Source organism: Taudactylus pleione, unplaced genomic scaffold (assembly GCF_031769625.1).
Source record: "Taudactylus pleione unplaced genomic scaffold, aTauple2 ptg000398l, whole genome shotgun sequence".
NCBI lineage: Eukaryota > Metazoa > Chordata > Amphibia > Anura > Myobatrachidae > Taudactylus > Taudactylus pleione.
This window is the reverse complement of record NW_028284800.1, coordinates 4,126,705-4,139,153: the sequence shown is the minus strand read 5'-3', so window position 1 is coordinate 4,139,153 and position 12,449 is coordinate 4,126,705. Positions and strand designations below refer to the sequence as shown.

General features: G+C 41.6%; 1 protein-coding gene across 1 annotated transcript in view; it reads left to right on the top strand.

Annotated features, from left to right (window-relative positions):
- The window catches only part of ACVR2B (activin A receptor type 2B), a 191,055-nt gene extending 179,054 nt beyond the window's left edge, over positions 1-12,001 (top strand). Inside the window, exons 8-11 of the mRNA XM_088446409.1 lie at positions 6,036-6,150; positions 7,063-7,201; positions 7,451-7,581; positions 10,238-12,001. Coding sequence (XP_088302535.1) covers positions 6,036-6,150; positions 7,063-7,201; positions 7,451-7,581; positions 10,238-10,432 — 580 coding nt within the window. The 3' untranslated portion in view covers positions 10,433-12,001. The remainder of the gene's footprint in view (positions 1-6,035; positions 6,151-7,062; positions 7,202-7,450; positions 7,582-10,237) is intronic.
- Positions 12,002-12,449: the final 448 nt, after the last annotated feature.

The window sequence follows — 12,449 nt, the reverse complement described above, 5'->3', positions numbered from 1 at the left end:
CTGGACCTCTCTTTATTCTCATCTGACTTCACTTGAACAGCAAGGGAGCCAGCATATGTCCTCCCTACCATGACGTAGGTGCCCACTAAGAAGGGATTTTTCGAAATTTGACTCCTAAGAGGGGGAAAATGGCTAAAATGTTTCCTCCCCCTTTGCAATGTCCTACCTGACTGTCTCATCGTGGCTGTGGCATAGTTCATATTTGAACACCAATTGCCCCCTTAAGTGCTGCCAAATGACACTGGGAGTTGCTGTCGCTCCCCTATTTGAATAGTGTGGGAAGGAAATGTGTTACTACAGAGATGAGAGAGGAAAATGTGTTACTACACAGGTGAGGGAGGGAAATGTTTTACTACTCAGGTGAGGTATGGGAATGTCAAATGTGTTACTACAGGGTGAAGGAAGGGAATGTTACAACATGGGAGGGGAATGTGTTACTACAGGGGTGAATGGGCGCTAATGTGTTACTACAGAGGTGAGGGAGTGGAGTGTATTAGTACACAGGTGAGAGAAGGTAATGTCTTACTATAGCAGGTGAAGGATTAATGTGTTGGAGTGGTGAGATGGAAATGGAAACCGTAAATATCCGAGGTCTACCTGGGTGAAACCAGGTACATCAGTATAAATAAATATATATATATATATATATATATATATATATATATATATATATATACATACATACTATAGCTATAGAAATCTCACACCAGAAGTGACGTCCACCAGTTCCCAGGGCTACCAAAATTGCTAGGGGAAACATTGGTGTATTCAAACAAGTGTCAAAATATCTTCTAAAACAAAAGAAGACCATGTTAATAAATTACAACCAAACTCTTGTGAATCATATACTGCTATAAGTATGTTCATGTTATAAACCAAATTAATTCATAACTAACAAAAAAATAATAAACAATCATGTTAATGAACATGTAAATTAATAGTGACATCTTGTGGTAAAAAAGTATATCTTCCCATGTATTGTATAGTGTTACCAGAAAGATATTTTAATATATAACGACGTATGTTTTCTATGTAAAAAATGTGAAAATTAAAATCATGCTGAAAATTTTTTTATTAGTGACAAAAATAAATGTGTTTCAAATACTAAATAATCAATTATAATAAAAATGGAAAGTAATAAGCAATTTGATATAATATGTCTTCACACTTTATAGTTTAAAGGAAACAATTTAAATTTAAAGCCTCATTTAGACAATGAGGACTTAATGTATTCAAAGTAAAAATCCAATAGCTCTCAATCTGAAGCAATTTCCTAGATCTGTCAACCCCCCTAATAGACCAGGGGACATGATCTATCACGCGGTATCATAAAGTAGCCATTGTGTGATTGGCCTCCACAAAATGACGGGCAACTGCTTGCTCACTACTACCCTGTAAAAGTGCAGTCCTAATGGCCGTCCTATGTTGGGTCATCCTCTCCTTGAATCGTCTCTCTATCTTGCCCGCGTAACTTAAGCCACATGGGCAAGACATATATATGCACACACACAAAACACCAGTAAATAGAATCCCCTCACATCCCACACTGTGCTCACCTTCCCCTCCACATCACACGCTGTTTTCTGTGCCCTTGTTCCCTCTCCACATCCAACACTGGCTCCCCTGCTTCCCCTTCCACATTGATCATCCCACTTTTTTTGCTTGCCAGCTGTGTCCCACCCCCCTACCCCATAACTTACAACACATATCGCGCCCCTGGGCCCTGGCCATCTTCTAAGTTATTTTCTGACAGTCTCAGATGATGCCGCTAGGACCTGGAGAGGCAGAGCACTGGAGTAGGAGGTATCTCAACTAGTGATCTGAGGAGTCTGAAGTAGAACTTTCTTCAGGCTCCTTGAATCACTGGTTGAGAGATCCGAGGAGTCATCAGGCAGCAGCCAAGTCTTATGGGTATATTTACTAAAGTGCAGGTTTTTACATTTGGAGATGTTGCCCAATAGCAACCAACCAGATTCTAGCATTTATCTTCTAGAAAGTAGAATCTGATTGGTTGCTATGGGCAACATCTCCACTTGTAAAAACCTGCACTTTGGTAAATATACCCCTTAGCCTCTCCTGACCCACCCAGCAGCCTCTGCTGCATCTTGATCAGCTTGAAGAGACTGAGCTGCTGATGCCAGACACTGGTTGTTTGCAAGCACCTACCACCACTGGTGCCTCCCCCTAAATTTGACGCTGGTCGTCCGCGCCTAGGCTCTGAGGTAGCCCTGTGATGATCTGATCGCCATGGAGAGTTGGCTTTCATTGACAGAGGGATCCCCAGGTTATAGCCCCCCCACCACCACCACTTAATACAACCACAGTAGGTCCTGTCTCCTTAAGATAAAGGACAGGTCCCTCAGGTACTGGAGCCCACAGGGGATATCCCCTACTCCTTGCTGGGCCAGTTCGGCCCTGTTTATGAGGCTCACTATGTAAGTGGCACATGTATTAAAAGGGATGTAGTTAAAAGCCGCCGGTGTCTATGCCGAAGCTGGAATCCCGACAAGAGTGTTAAGATAGGCATCGAAATACCGACGCCTATCTTAATTCCATCACTGGAGTCCCGGAGGACGCTTGCCCGAACAAAGGTAAGACGGGGGCTCCCGTAGAGTTAGCTGGGGGGGGTGTTAGGTTTAGGGCAGTTAGCGGGGTTAGCGGTAGGTTTCGGGGGTGGAGTTTAGGATTAGGCACTAAGGGAGGAGGGTTAGGGTTAGGCATGAAGGGCGGAGACTTAGGTTTAGGAACTAACAGGGAGGGTTAGGGTGTTGGGTGGGGAGGGTTAGGCTACAAGAAGGGAGGGTAAGTACACTTACCCAACCTCTGTTGGGATACCAACCTTCGGAATGCTGCTGTCGCTACTGTGACAGGAGGCATCCCGACAGCCAGCATTACTTACCCATTCCGTATTAAATATCTGTATACTTTGAGTCCTGATGTTATAGTTTATTCAGTGGGTTTGTACATCATCCATTCAGTGTTCATTTGGATTACTTTTGTGTTATAAAAAGCTACTTAAATGGACCTTGAATTTGCCAGGTCACTACAGCCGGACCACATCCCAGTCCCTGAATGACTGTCATGTTTCAGTTGCTGGAAGTTGGAGATGTTGATGGGAAAGAGGAGTCATGTGCCAGCGGATATGCCCTGCTTCCCTTGCACATATTGTAGATATGACCGCTATCTATGACTGTTATACAGATAATTCTCCTCTTTCTTTAAGTTATTACAGATACTAGGGGGTAAATTTACTAAAGGTTGACTTTTCAATAAAGAATTGATCAACATCGATGTCTTTCAGTGGCTAAATCGCACATTTACTAACACTAAAGGGGCCTATCCACTAGGCGACCTGAAAGTCTGAACATCTAGCGTTCAGACCTTCAGGTCGCCGAGGTGCGGTGCCCGCACTGAACGGCGTTCACTGTTATTCAGTACAGGAGCTCGACCTCCTATCTCTGAACATGCCGAACCTGACAAGCGTCGTCAGGTTGACGGGCATGTTCAGTAGATAGTCGGGGTTGGCAAGGACTCAGCGTGCACACGCATTGCTGGTCCTTGCCGGATATCCATTACCTGACTTTTGTGAACAATGCGACCAAAACTTCCTGGTTTTGGTCGGATTGTTCACAAAGTCGGGTAATGGATAGGCCTCTTTAGGCTATTTTTGCTATTGATTTTTAAGTGTTAGTAAATGTGTGATTTAGCCCCTGAATTTTAATCAATTAAAATCAACTTTTAGTAAATTTACCCCTAGAAGTTACCACTGCATTCTATGCATAAAAACATTCTACCTACATCATTTATGCTTTTATACAGTCTCCACAGTGAAACATTTTGAATAAGAGCTATAGTAAAGCCCTTCTATAAGCACTCTATACAAAAGTAGATTTTTTTTTCTAGACATTGGCATTGAACAATTTAAAATTTTAAGAAGTCCACTAAAATGCTTGTTATTTCCTTCAAGTCATTTGAAAACAATATATTTCCTACTATTAATCAGGTACATTGAATAGCACATGTCAGGACAACTTTTATGGCAGCACATTGGTTAGCATTGCTGCCTCATGTAACTAGGATCATAATTGAAATTCTGAAAGGAACCCTATCTGTATGGAGTTTGCATGTTCTTCCCATGTTTACACGGGTTTCCCCAAGTGCTCCAATTTCCTCCAACAGTCCAAAAACTTACTGGTAGGTTAATTGACTTTTTGAGTGGTAGGGAAATTAGATTGTAAGCTCCAATGTAGCAACAATTGGTTTAAATCACAACATATTCTCTATACAGCAATGTACAGTATAGTCGGCGCTCTATAAATAGAGGATAATAATAACAATAACTTTATTCCATAAGTATCCCAATATGTTTAAAGCTATACACCAGTTTACCTAATACACTGCCATAATATACCTCAACCTGGTGGGGTTTTATTTATTTATTATTTTTAATCTCTTCCAATTAACTGCATTTGCTTGTTCAATTCACACTTTTATCCCCTTGAGGATTGTCAGTAGAGGGACTGCCTGTCCTAATTTGATACACAGAACTTAAGTCACTGTCACCTGCTCAACTGGTTTGTTGAAGGGTGTTTTTGAGGGATCTCCGCCAGTAGTGGAACTATGGGAGACCATGGAGGCGCCTGCCGCCGGGCACCAGGCCTTATGGGGACACCTCTATTGCTCCAACTGCCGAGGGTATGTGCTGATCCCAAATTTGACAGCACACCCATAGCCTGTTCGGTGATAGTTGTGAGGTGAAGACTGGAGGGGACATCTGTGTAGAGAGGGAAGGTGATCTGTGTTAGTGGGGGAAATCTACGTTTGGGTTAAGCACTTTGTGTATGTGTGGGGGGGGAGCTGAGGGAGGGGAGTAAAGAGCTGTCTGGGGGGATCTGTGTGAGGGGGGATCTTTATGGCTGGAGTGCTGTATGTGTGTCAGAGGGGAGAGAGCTGTCATTATTGCCATGTGTGTGAATGTATTAGTGACTACATTTTATCAATCGCATCAAAGCACTGTTGCTTTGGGGCCCATTTATCATTCTAAATTTGCGGCTAAATGGGTATTTTCGGGGGTTAACCACAAATGCGGGTGCAGGATAATACATCCAGGTGCTATGATCGCATTTTGCAATGCGATCATGGGCGGTACTGTCATGCCCAGATCACATTGCAATTGCGATCCTTAATAAATGGGGGCCTTGGTCTGCAAATAATGTGACACTTTGGGTGGGATGCATTAAGCATCCCACCACTCATCGCAATCATAGCAGCGTTTAGTAACCCCATATGCTTGAACAATTGCTGCCAAAATCGCAAAGGACAGCTATCTCGAAAAGCGATAGAGGGACTTCAGGTTTTATGACTTAGAAGTACCTCTGTGCATGCATTGTATGACCAGCGCGCCAGAGGGGACACTGGGAGAGATCCATGTTTATTAATTATCAGGTCCTAATTCTGATAATTATGATTCTATATCACCGCTATCCAAGTGCGTGTGTGTATATATAGATGGATATATATGCACCATATTTATTTTCCATTTTCTCTAACTTGCCTCCGGGCGACTGGGATGAACTTAGACCACTGATCTCCACACACATTTGCTTTTTACTTTAATTCAGTGTACTCAAACCCACTCCTCATGGAACTCAACAGTGCATGTTTAACAGATCATCTTTTCTAGCTGAAGCGCATGTGTGTTAATTGACTAAAGGACCCCATACGTCTGCCACCCGAGTCTCCAATCAGACTGGAACTGCCGGACGGAAATGCATGTTAAAAATCTCAAATTTGCTGATACCAATTGCAGATGTTTGGGGGCCTTTACATAATAGATCTCAAGGTAGAACTATTTATTCCTGAAGATACCCTGAACACACGCCCTGCTAGCGTCACATGAGGACCTAGTTTAAGAAATGCTGCTTTAATTGGTGGTACTTAACAAATATTATTTGCACATCTTTGTACATTCTGTTTACAAGAAAATATAGAGTAGGATCAATATGGTTTCCTTAATTTCTCTCTTTTCATTTTAGGGATTTTAAAAGTAAAAACGTATTGCTGAAAAATGACCTGACAGCCATCTTGGCAGACTTTGGGTTGGCGGTACGATTTGAACCTGGAAAACCTCCTGGAGATACCCATGGACAGGTAATTATATACACACTTTGGATTTGCACTTTTACATTATCTATGCACTTACTGCAGAGGTTCCCAAACGTGGTCCTCAAGGCTCCCCAACAGCTCAGTAAGAGATATACATGGTTGAGCACAGATGATTAAATCAAATTGACTGAGGTATAAATTAAGGCCCTCATTCAGAGCCGGACGCTCTGAGCAGAGCGCTCGCTCTGAATGAGGGCCGTCCTCCAAAAAAATGGAGCGTCCTCCTGGACGCTCGTATAGCTGTGGGTCACCTCCCACAGCACATACGAGCGTGCAGGATGATGATCGCGATGGTCTTGACCATCGCGACCATTGCCAGTGCGACCAGAAGCCTGTGGTCGGGTTTTTCGACCACAAGCCCTGGAGTGATTTTGGCTCTATCAGAGCCAAAATCACTCCCACTGACATCACTAGTGATGTCAGTGGGGCCGGCTTCTGACGGTAGGCGTTCCCTTGGGAACGCCTCCGTCTGGCAGGCACGCCCACCAAAGGGGGCGTGCTGTCAATCAACATCGACAGCATGCCCCCTTTGATCAGACACAACGAGCGAAGGAAAGTCCTTCGCTCGTCGCGTCTGGCGCATGCGCACGACGGAGCTCCCTCCGTCGTGCGCATGCGCAGTGCACACCATCGACCCACTTGCGAGCGGGTCTGAATGAGGCCCTAAGTCACCTGTGCTCAACCATGGACAGCTCTAAAACCTGAACTGTTGGGGAGCCTTGAGCACCGCGTTTGGGAACCTCTGACAAACCATATGTGTTGGAAATTTTCCAAAAAAAGCCCATTGCAGCTTAGTAAATGAGGTCATCCCTGTTTATGTCCTGTCTATGTTTACAAAAAGAAAAACGAGCATAAACGGTCACGAGTTTCTAAATTTGTATTTATATTTTTACCTAGGTTGGAACAAGGCGTTATATGGCTCCAGAGGTGCTAGAGGGCGCAATTAACTTCCAGCGTGATTCCTTTCTCAGGATAGACATGTATGCTATGGGGCTTGTGCTTTGGGAGATTGTATCCAGATGTACAGCTGCTGATGGTGAGTCTTTGCCCCCCACCCTATCTCCTAGAGGCCAAAGTGGAGAATAGTTATCTAAATAAATATGTTAAAGAAATTCAAAAATCGGAACCGTACTACACTATAGCATAACCAGCTCCATTAGTGATAGAGTTTAACAGTCCTACAATAAGTTTTTCTTTATATAATGCACACCTATGTTGTGTTATGTTGCTATAATATGTAGCTGTATATGTTGGACAACACCCCTTTGTATTTGAATGTCTCTAGGGCCTGTGGATGAGTACATGTTACCATTTGAAGAAGAGATCGGCCAGCATCCATCTTTGGAAGATTTGCAGGATGTAGTGGTACACAAGAAGATGCGTCCCATATTCAAGGACCACTGGCTAAAACACCCTGTGAGTTGGATTTGTAAATTACATCTAGTTGGGAATTCTAAAGGGTGGTGATTTGTGATGTTTGTTTCTTTAAGTTGATTTGAATTAGAGCACTCTCTGTTTGGAGCATTCACACCCTCAGGCAACGAAGTCTAATACAGACAAGTTATGCAGAATCAAGTTTCATATTCAGGCAAAATGTAATTGTACATATCCAATGGAGACATTACGCATAGTAACCAATCAGCTTCTAACAATAATTTTATAGAATGTGCAAGATCAATGTTACCTCAAGGCTAATTGGTTGCTATGGGCAACTTCTCCACTGGTTCACTTCTCTACTCTTTTTACTGCTTGATACATCAACAGATGTACAGATGTGTCCTCGTACACCTAGCCTCATTACACCATGAGGTGCGAAACGCCTCCTTTCCCAAAATACGTCTTAATTGCAATGTGAGGCAACTAAGACGCATCACAATATTTCATTGATTCATTTGATATACAAAACATATATCTGTGCTCGACTAAATCTGTATACACAGCACAACGAAACGTGCCGTGGAAAAAAGCTGCGGCTGCTGCATCGTAACACTCAGACTCAGTCGCAAACAGATATACAAGTGCTGCAAATGCTGGTGCATCTCAGCCAAATCAAATTACGACTGAGATGCATTTTCTGGTGAAAAAGACACTCAGCGCTAGCCGAATCGCACGGGACCTGGCGCGCCGAGAGGGGCTGCTCTGTACAACTGAAGCAATAGTCCAAGAACTTCCGCAATACATAAAGTTCTATGTGTAACACTGCTTACACTTTCAAGTGACTCATGAAGCCAAGATGAAAACTTTATTTCACAAATTCTACTAGAATATTGCTTCCTTAACTATTTCATTTTATTATGTCAAAATCTATAGCTGAGTACACAATGCACGATCTGCTGTATGACGGCGCAATGTGTAATGACATGTTTTAATAGCACCATGTCGTACATTGCATCATCCCATCTTATGTGCAAAACAGCAGATGAGATGAAGACAGTCATGAACGACGGATCAGGCGTACACACTATACCAGGGGTAGCCAACCTCGGTCCTCAAGAGCTACTAACAGTTAACGTTTTCCAGACCACCTAGCAGGTGCACAGGTGTATTCATTACTCTCGAACACATTTGAAAAGATCCACAGGTGGAGCTAATTATTTCACTTGTGATTCTGTGAGGAGACCTGGAAAACATGCACTGTTGGTAGCTCTCGAGGGCCAGGGTTGGCTACCCCTGTACTATACAATGTGTAGGATATATTCTAATCCACGTCTAATTGATCTATCACATAGTTTGTACACAGCTTAAGACTACCTGCTTTTTTTTTTTTCTCTATTGATACACACATGTAGTAATATTCGTTACCAAGGAGTCCTGTGACTGTTGCAGTATGCAATGGGGTTATATTAATACTGCACATAAAGGCCCTCATTCAGAGGTGCTCACAAGAAGCGAGAGCTCATTCTGAATGAGGGCGGCCTCCTGGTCGGTAGCTAAACTGTGGGTTACCACCCACAGCTTTAGCGACCGACCAGGTTGATGGTTGCGATGGTCAAGACCATCGCGACCATCGGGGCTTGCGACGAGACCCTAAGGTTGGGTCTCAGGCAACCGCAAGCCCCAGGGAGCTTCCTGCTCTGATCGAGCAGGAAGCTCCCCACTGACATCATTGCTGATGTCAGTGCGGCCGCCCACAAAATGGCAGGCGTTCCTTAAGGAACGCCTCCGTTTGTGAAACCACCCTCCCGCCACGCCTTCAAAACGGGCCGAGCTGTCGATCAACATCGACAGCCGGCCCTTTTGTAGTGAGCAGGGCCTAAACATCGACCCGGTTGCGAGCGATCAGCGCTTGCGACCGGGTCTGAATGAAGACCAAAGTTCTTTAAAACAGCAAGTAGCTTGTACGATACACTAGTCATTCTCTATGTGTAGAAAGTCTACTATCTGGGACGAACTCTATTAAAGAAAGTTTGTTAAATGTAATTATGGTGTCATTTTTCTGGCATTTTTCATATCATTCCTGATGCTTAGTGGTTATTTCTACCAAATTGTTTTCTTTGCAGTATATCATTATCATGAATTATTCTACACATTGGAAGAAAACAATGATTTATTACACATTTATATTCTTTTTAAACTATTATTGCGAATTCTATATGGAACAGTAGATTTTTATTTTCCCAACTACTGTCACTCCTTATTTAACCGTCTTTGTAACCATCAAGTTGGTAGGTTGTCCCTTAGATTGTACGTTATGGGGCAATTCAGTAATTACAGGTGATGTGCCGCTATGCATCACCATAATACTTGGCAGCGCACTTATTTGCCATATACAGTAGCTCCAACATTGCAAGTCTCCCTCTGTAGGAAACTTGCAGTGTTGCTGGATGTGATATCAGGGCAACACATTGAGGATATCACCTGTAATTTAAGCGTCCTCTAAGATTATACATTGAAAACTTACGTGTGATGTATGTGTGAGTAAAATCACTACACTTCATGCAAAAGCGATAGCATCTCTACTAGCTAAATCTAAATTTTATTGGAGGTTCTATGCATTTTATTGTCACCAGACAGTGATGTACAACTTTGCATGTTTGTCAAATTAAAAATATTGCACATTCTTTGTTGACAGGGCTTGGCTCAGTTGTGTGTCACAATTGAAGAGTGCTGGGATCATGACGCGGAGGCACGACTCTCTGCTGGCTGTGTTGAGGAGCGTATATCTCAGATTCGCAAATTAGTGAATGGCACTACCTCCGACTGCCTTGTTTCCATTGTTACATCTCACACCAATGTGGACTTGCCACCCAAAGAGTCCAGTATATGAGTCATTTATTACACTTGTCTTTCCAGACTCAAAGTTGAAGACAGCGGGAAAAATATATATAGATATATAAAGAAGGAAAAAGAAAAAAAAACACAACACACACGAATGCAGCTGCTATTTTATCCTGACTTATTATTTTTACTTTTTTTTGTCGTCTTTTTTTTTTTATATATATATATTTGGCTTCTTGGGTGGGGGGTGGGTTGGATCAATTTTACCAGCACGTTGTTCTATTGTATATTTAAAAACAAAAGGAAAATTAAAAAAATAAAAATAACAAACGAACATCTCGGCAAGCATTCAGGTGCCGACTTATGAATGCAGAAAGGTGAAAGTACTTCAGAACCTCAACAAACTCCTTTTTAGATATGCTACATTGGTTTCTCTTAATGTGTGATCTTCTCAGAAGATAACTCATAGGAGAACACTTACAAAAATGCTGCAAACTTTGTAGTAAGCTGAAGACTGTTACATAAGGTACACCTTCCACAAACCGGATTCCCTTCAACAACCGTAATCACCTTCTATTATTACCTTCTGGACATTGTACTCCAAAAACCGTCTGTTGTGTCTTTTACGGATCTAACGGGTGTCTTTGTAACATGTAGAGAAACAAGAAACAGAACGTTCACACGTTTTGAGAACTAAATATTTGGGAGGTTCTATGTGTGGGCAGAGGCAGACTGTGGATGCACTTTGCAGCATTCGGCAAATGATTTATCGCTACAAAGCTACTTCTCAGGTACATATTAATGAAGGGGAAGGATGCTTTTCCAATGCAGTGCATTGCTGTAGGAAATTGGTACAGAGAAAGATACGCCTGATTATCCACACGCTACAATGAAGTGTGAGGGACAGCCCAACATATTCCTGTTGGCAGTTTATATTTTTAAGTGTACAGTATATAATTTTAAAAATCAACTGCCTTGTTAGATAACCAGGTGATTTACATCCACACCGACAGGTCATAGGATTAGCAGCCATTAAAAGCTTTAACAACCAATATGTCCACTCAACAGAAGCTAACGTCCTTTTGACCTAGATTGCTGTTCTGTCACAGTGTTGCTATAAGGAATTCTTTCTCTGTACTGTAATAACCAGCTTGGTGCATTTTCAGCCACTAGATTTGCCAGAACTTTGCTCAAGTCATTGAATGTTTCTGATGCTGCTGATTCAATACCTGGATACATTTTTCATCTGCAAAACAAGCAATGTTTTTAAAATACACACGCATTAAATTTACGTGGCTTCCAAGATTGACCCTCTCAAGTGCTGGATGACACTGCAGTTTATTGCAGTGTGTTTATCTAACATGTGAATGGGGTCAATTTAAAAAAAAAAAAATATTAAATACAATTTAAAAAAAATTCATGACCATTGACCACCTCAAACCAGAAATACCTCAGAATTTTGTACTTGTATAAGTTTATTATATATTTTTAGTTGTGTTGTCTTGTAGTAAGTATATTTTAATGTAAGTTGGCTTTTCTGACAAGGGAGTTTAAAAAAAAAAAAAAAAAATTAAAAGAAAAAAAAAATTGTTTTCAAAACCTTTTAAGAAGTGCTACCTTTTTGTTTTTATAAGAACACCATTGTAAATAATTGTACACATTTGTAGATTTACTGCCTAAATAAGATACCTGGGTATCATTCACACACTTGTGAATGCTATTTCACTCTGTCCTTTTTTTTTTAATACACAGTAAGCCTTTTTTTTTCTTTAAACAAAAAAGTAGAAAATGTATTTCATAACTTTTTTATGATTTTATTTAGAAAATCCACTTATGACTTTTATATGACCCTAAAACTTAATTAAGCAAGTGCTTACTTACTGCATTTTAAGGCATCAGAGATTTTTATGTGTTTGTTAACGTGCCTTTTTTAATTCACAAACACTGTTAGCAAAGGCCAATAATTTTTGGTCTTTTTCTTTGACCGCACCTTGGAAATGTAAGTTAATGATGTTAAATTATTTTTCACAAGAAAGGCTTACGGTGATTTTTACCAGAATGAATTT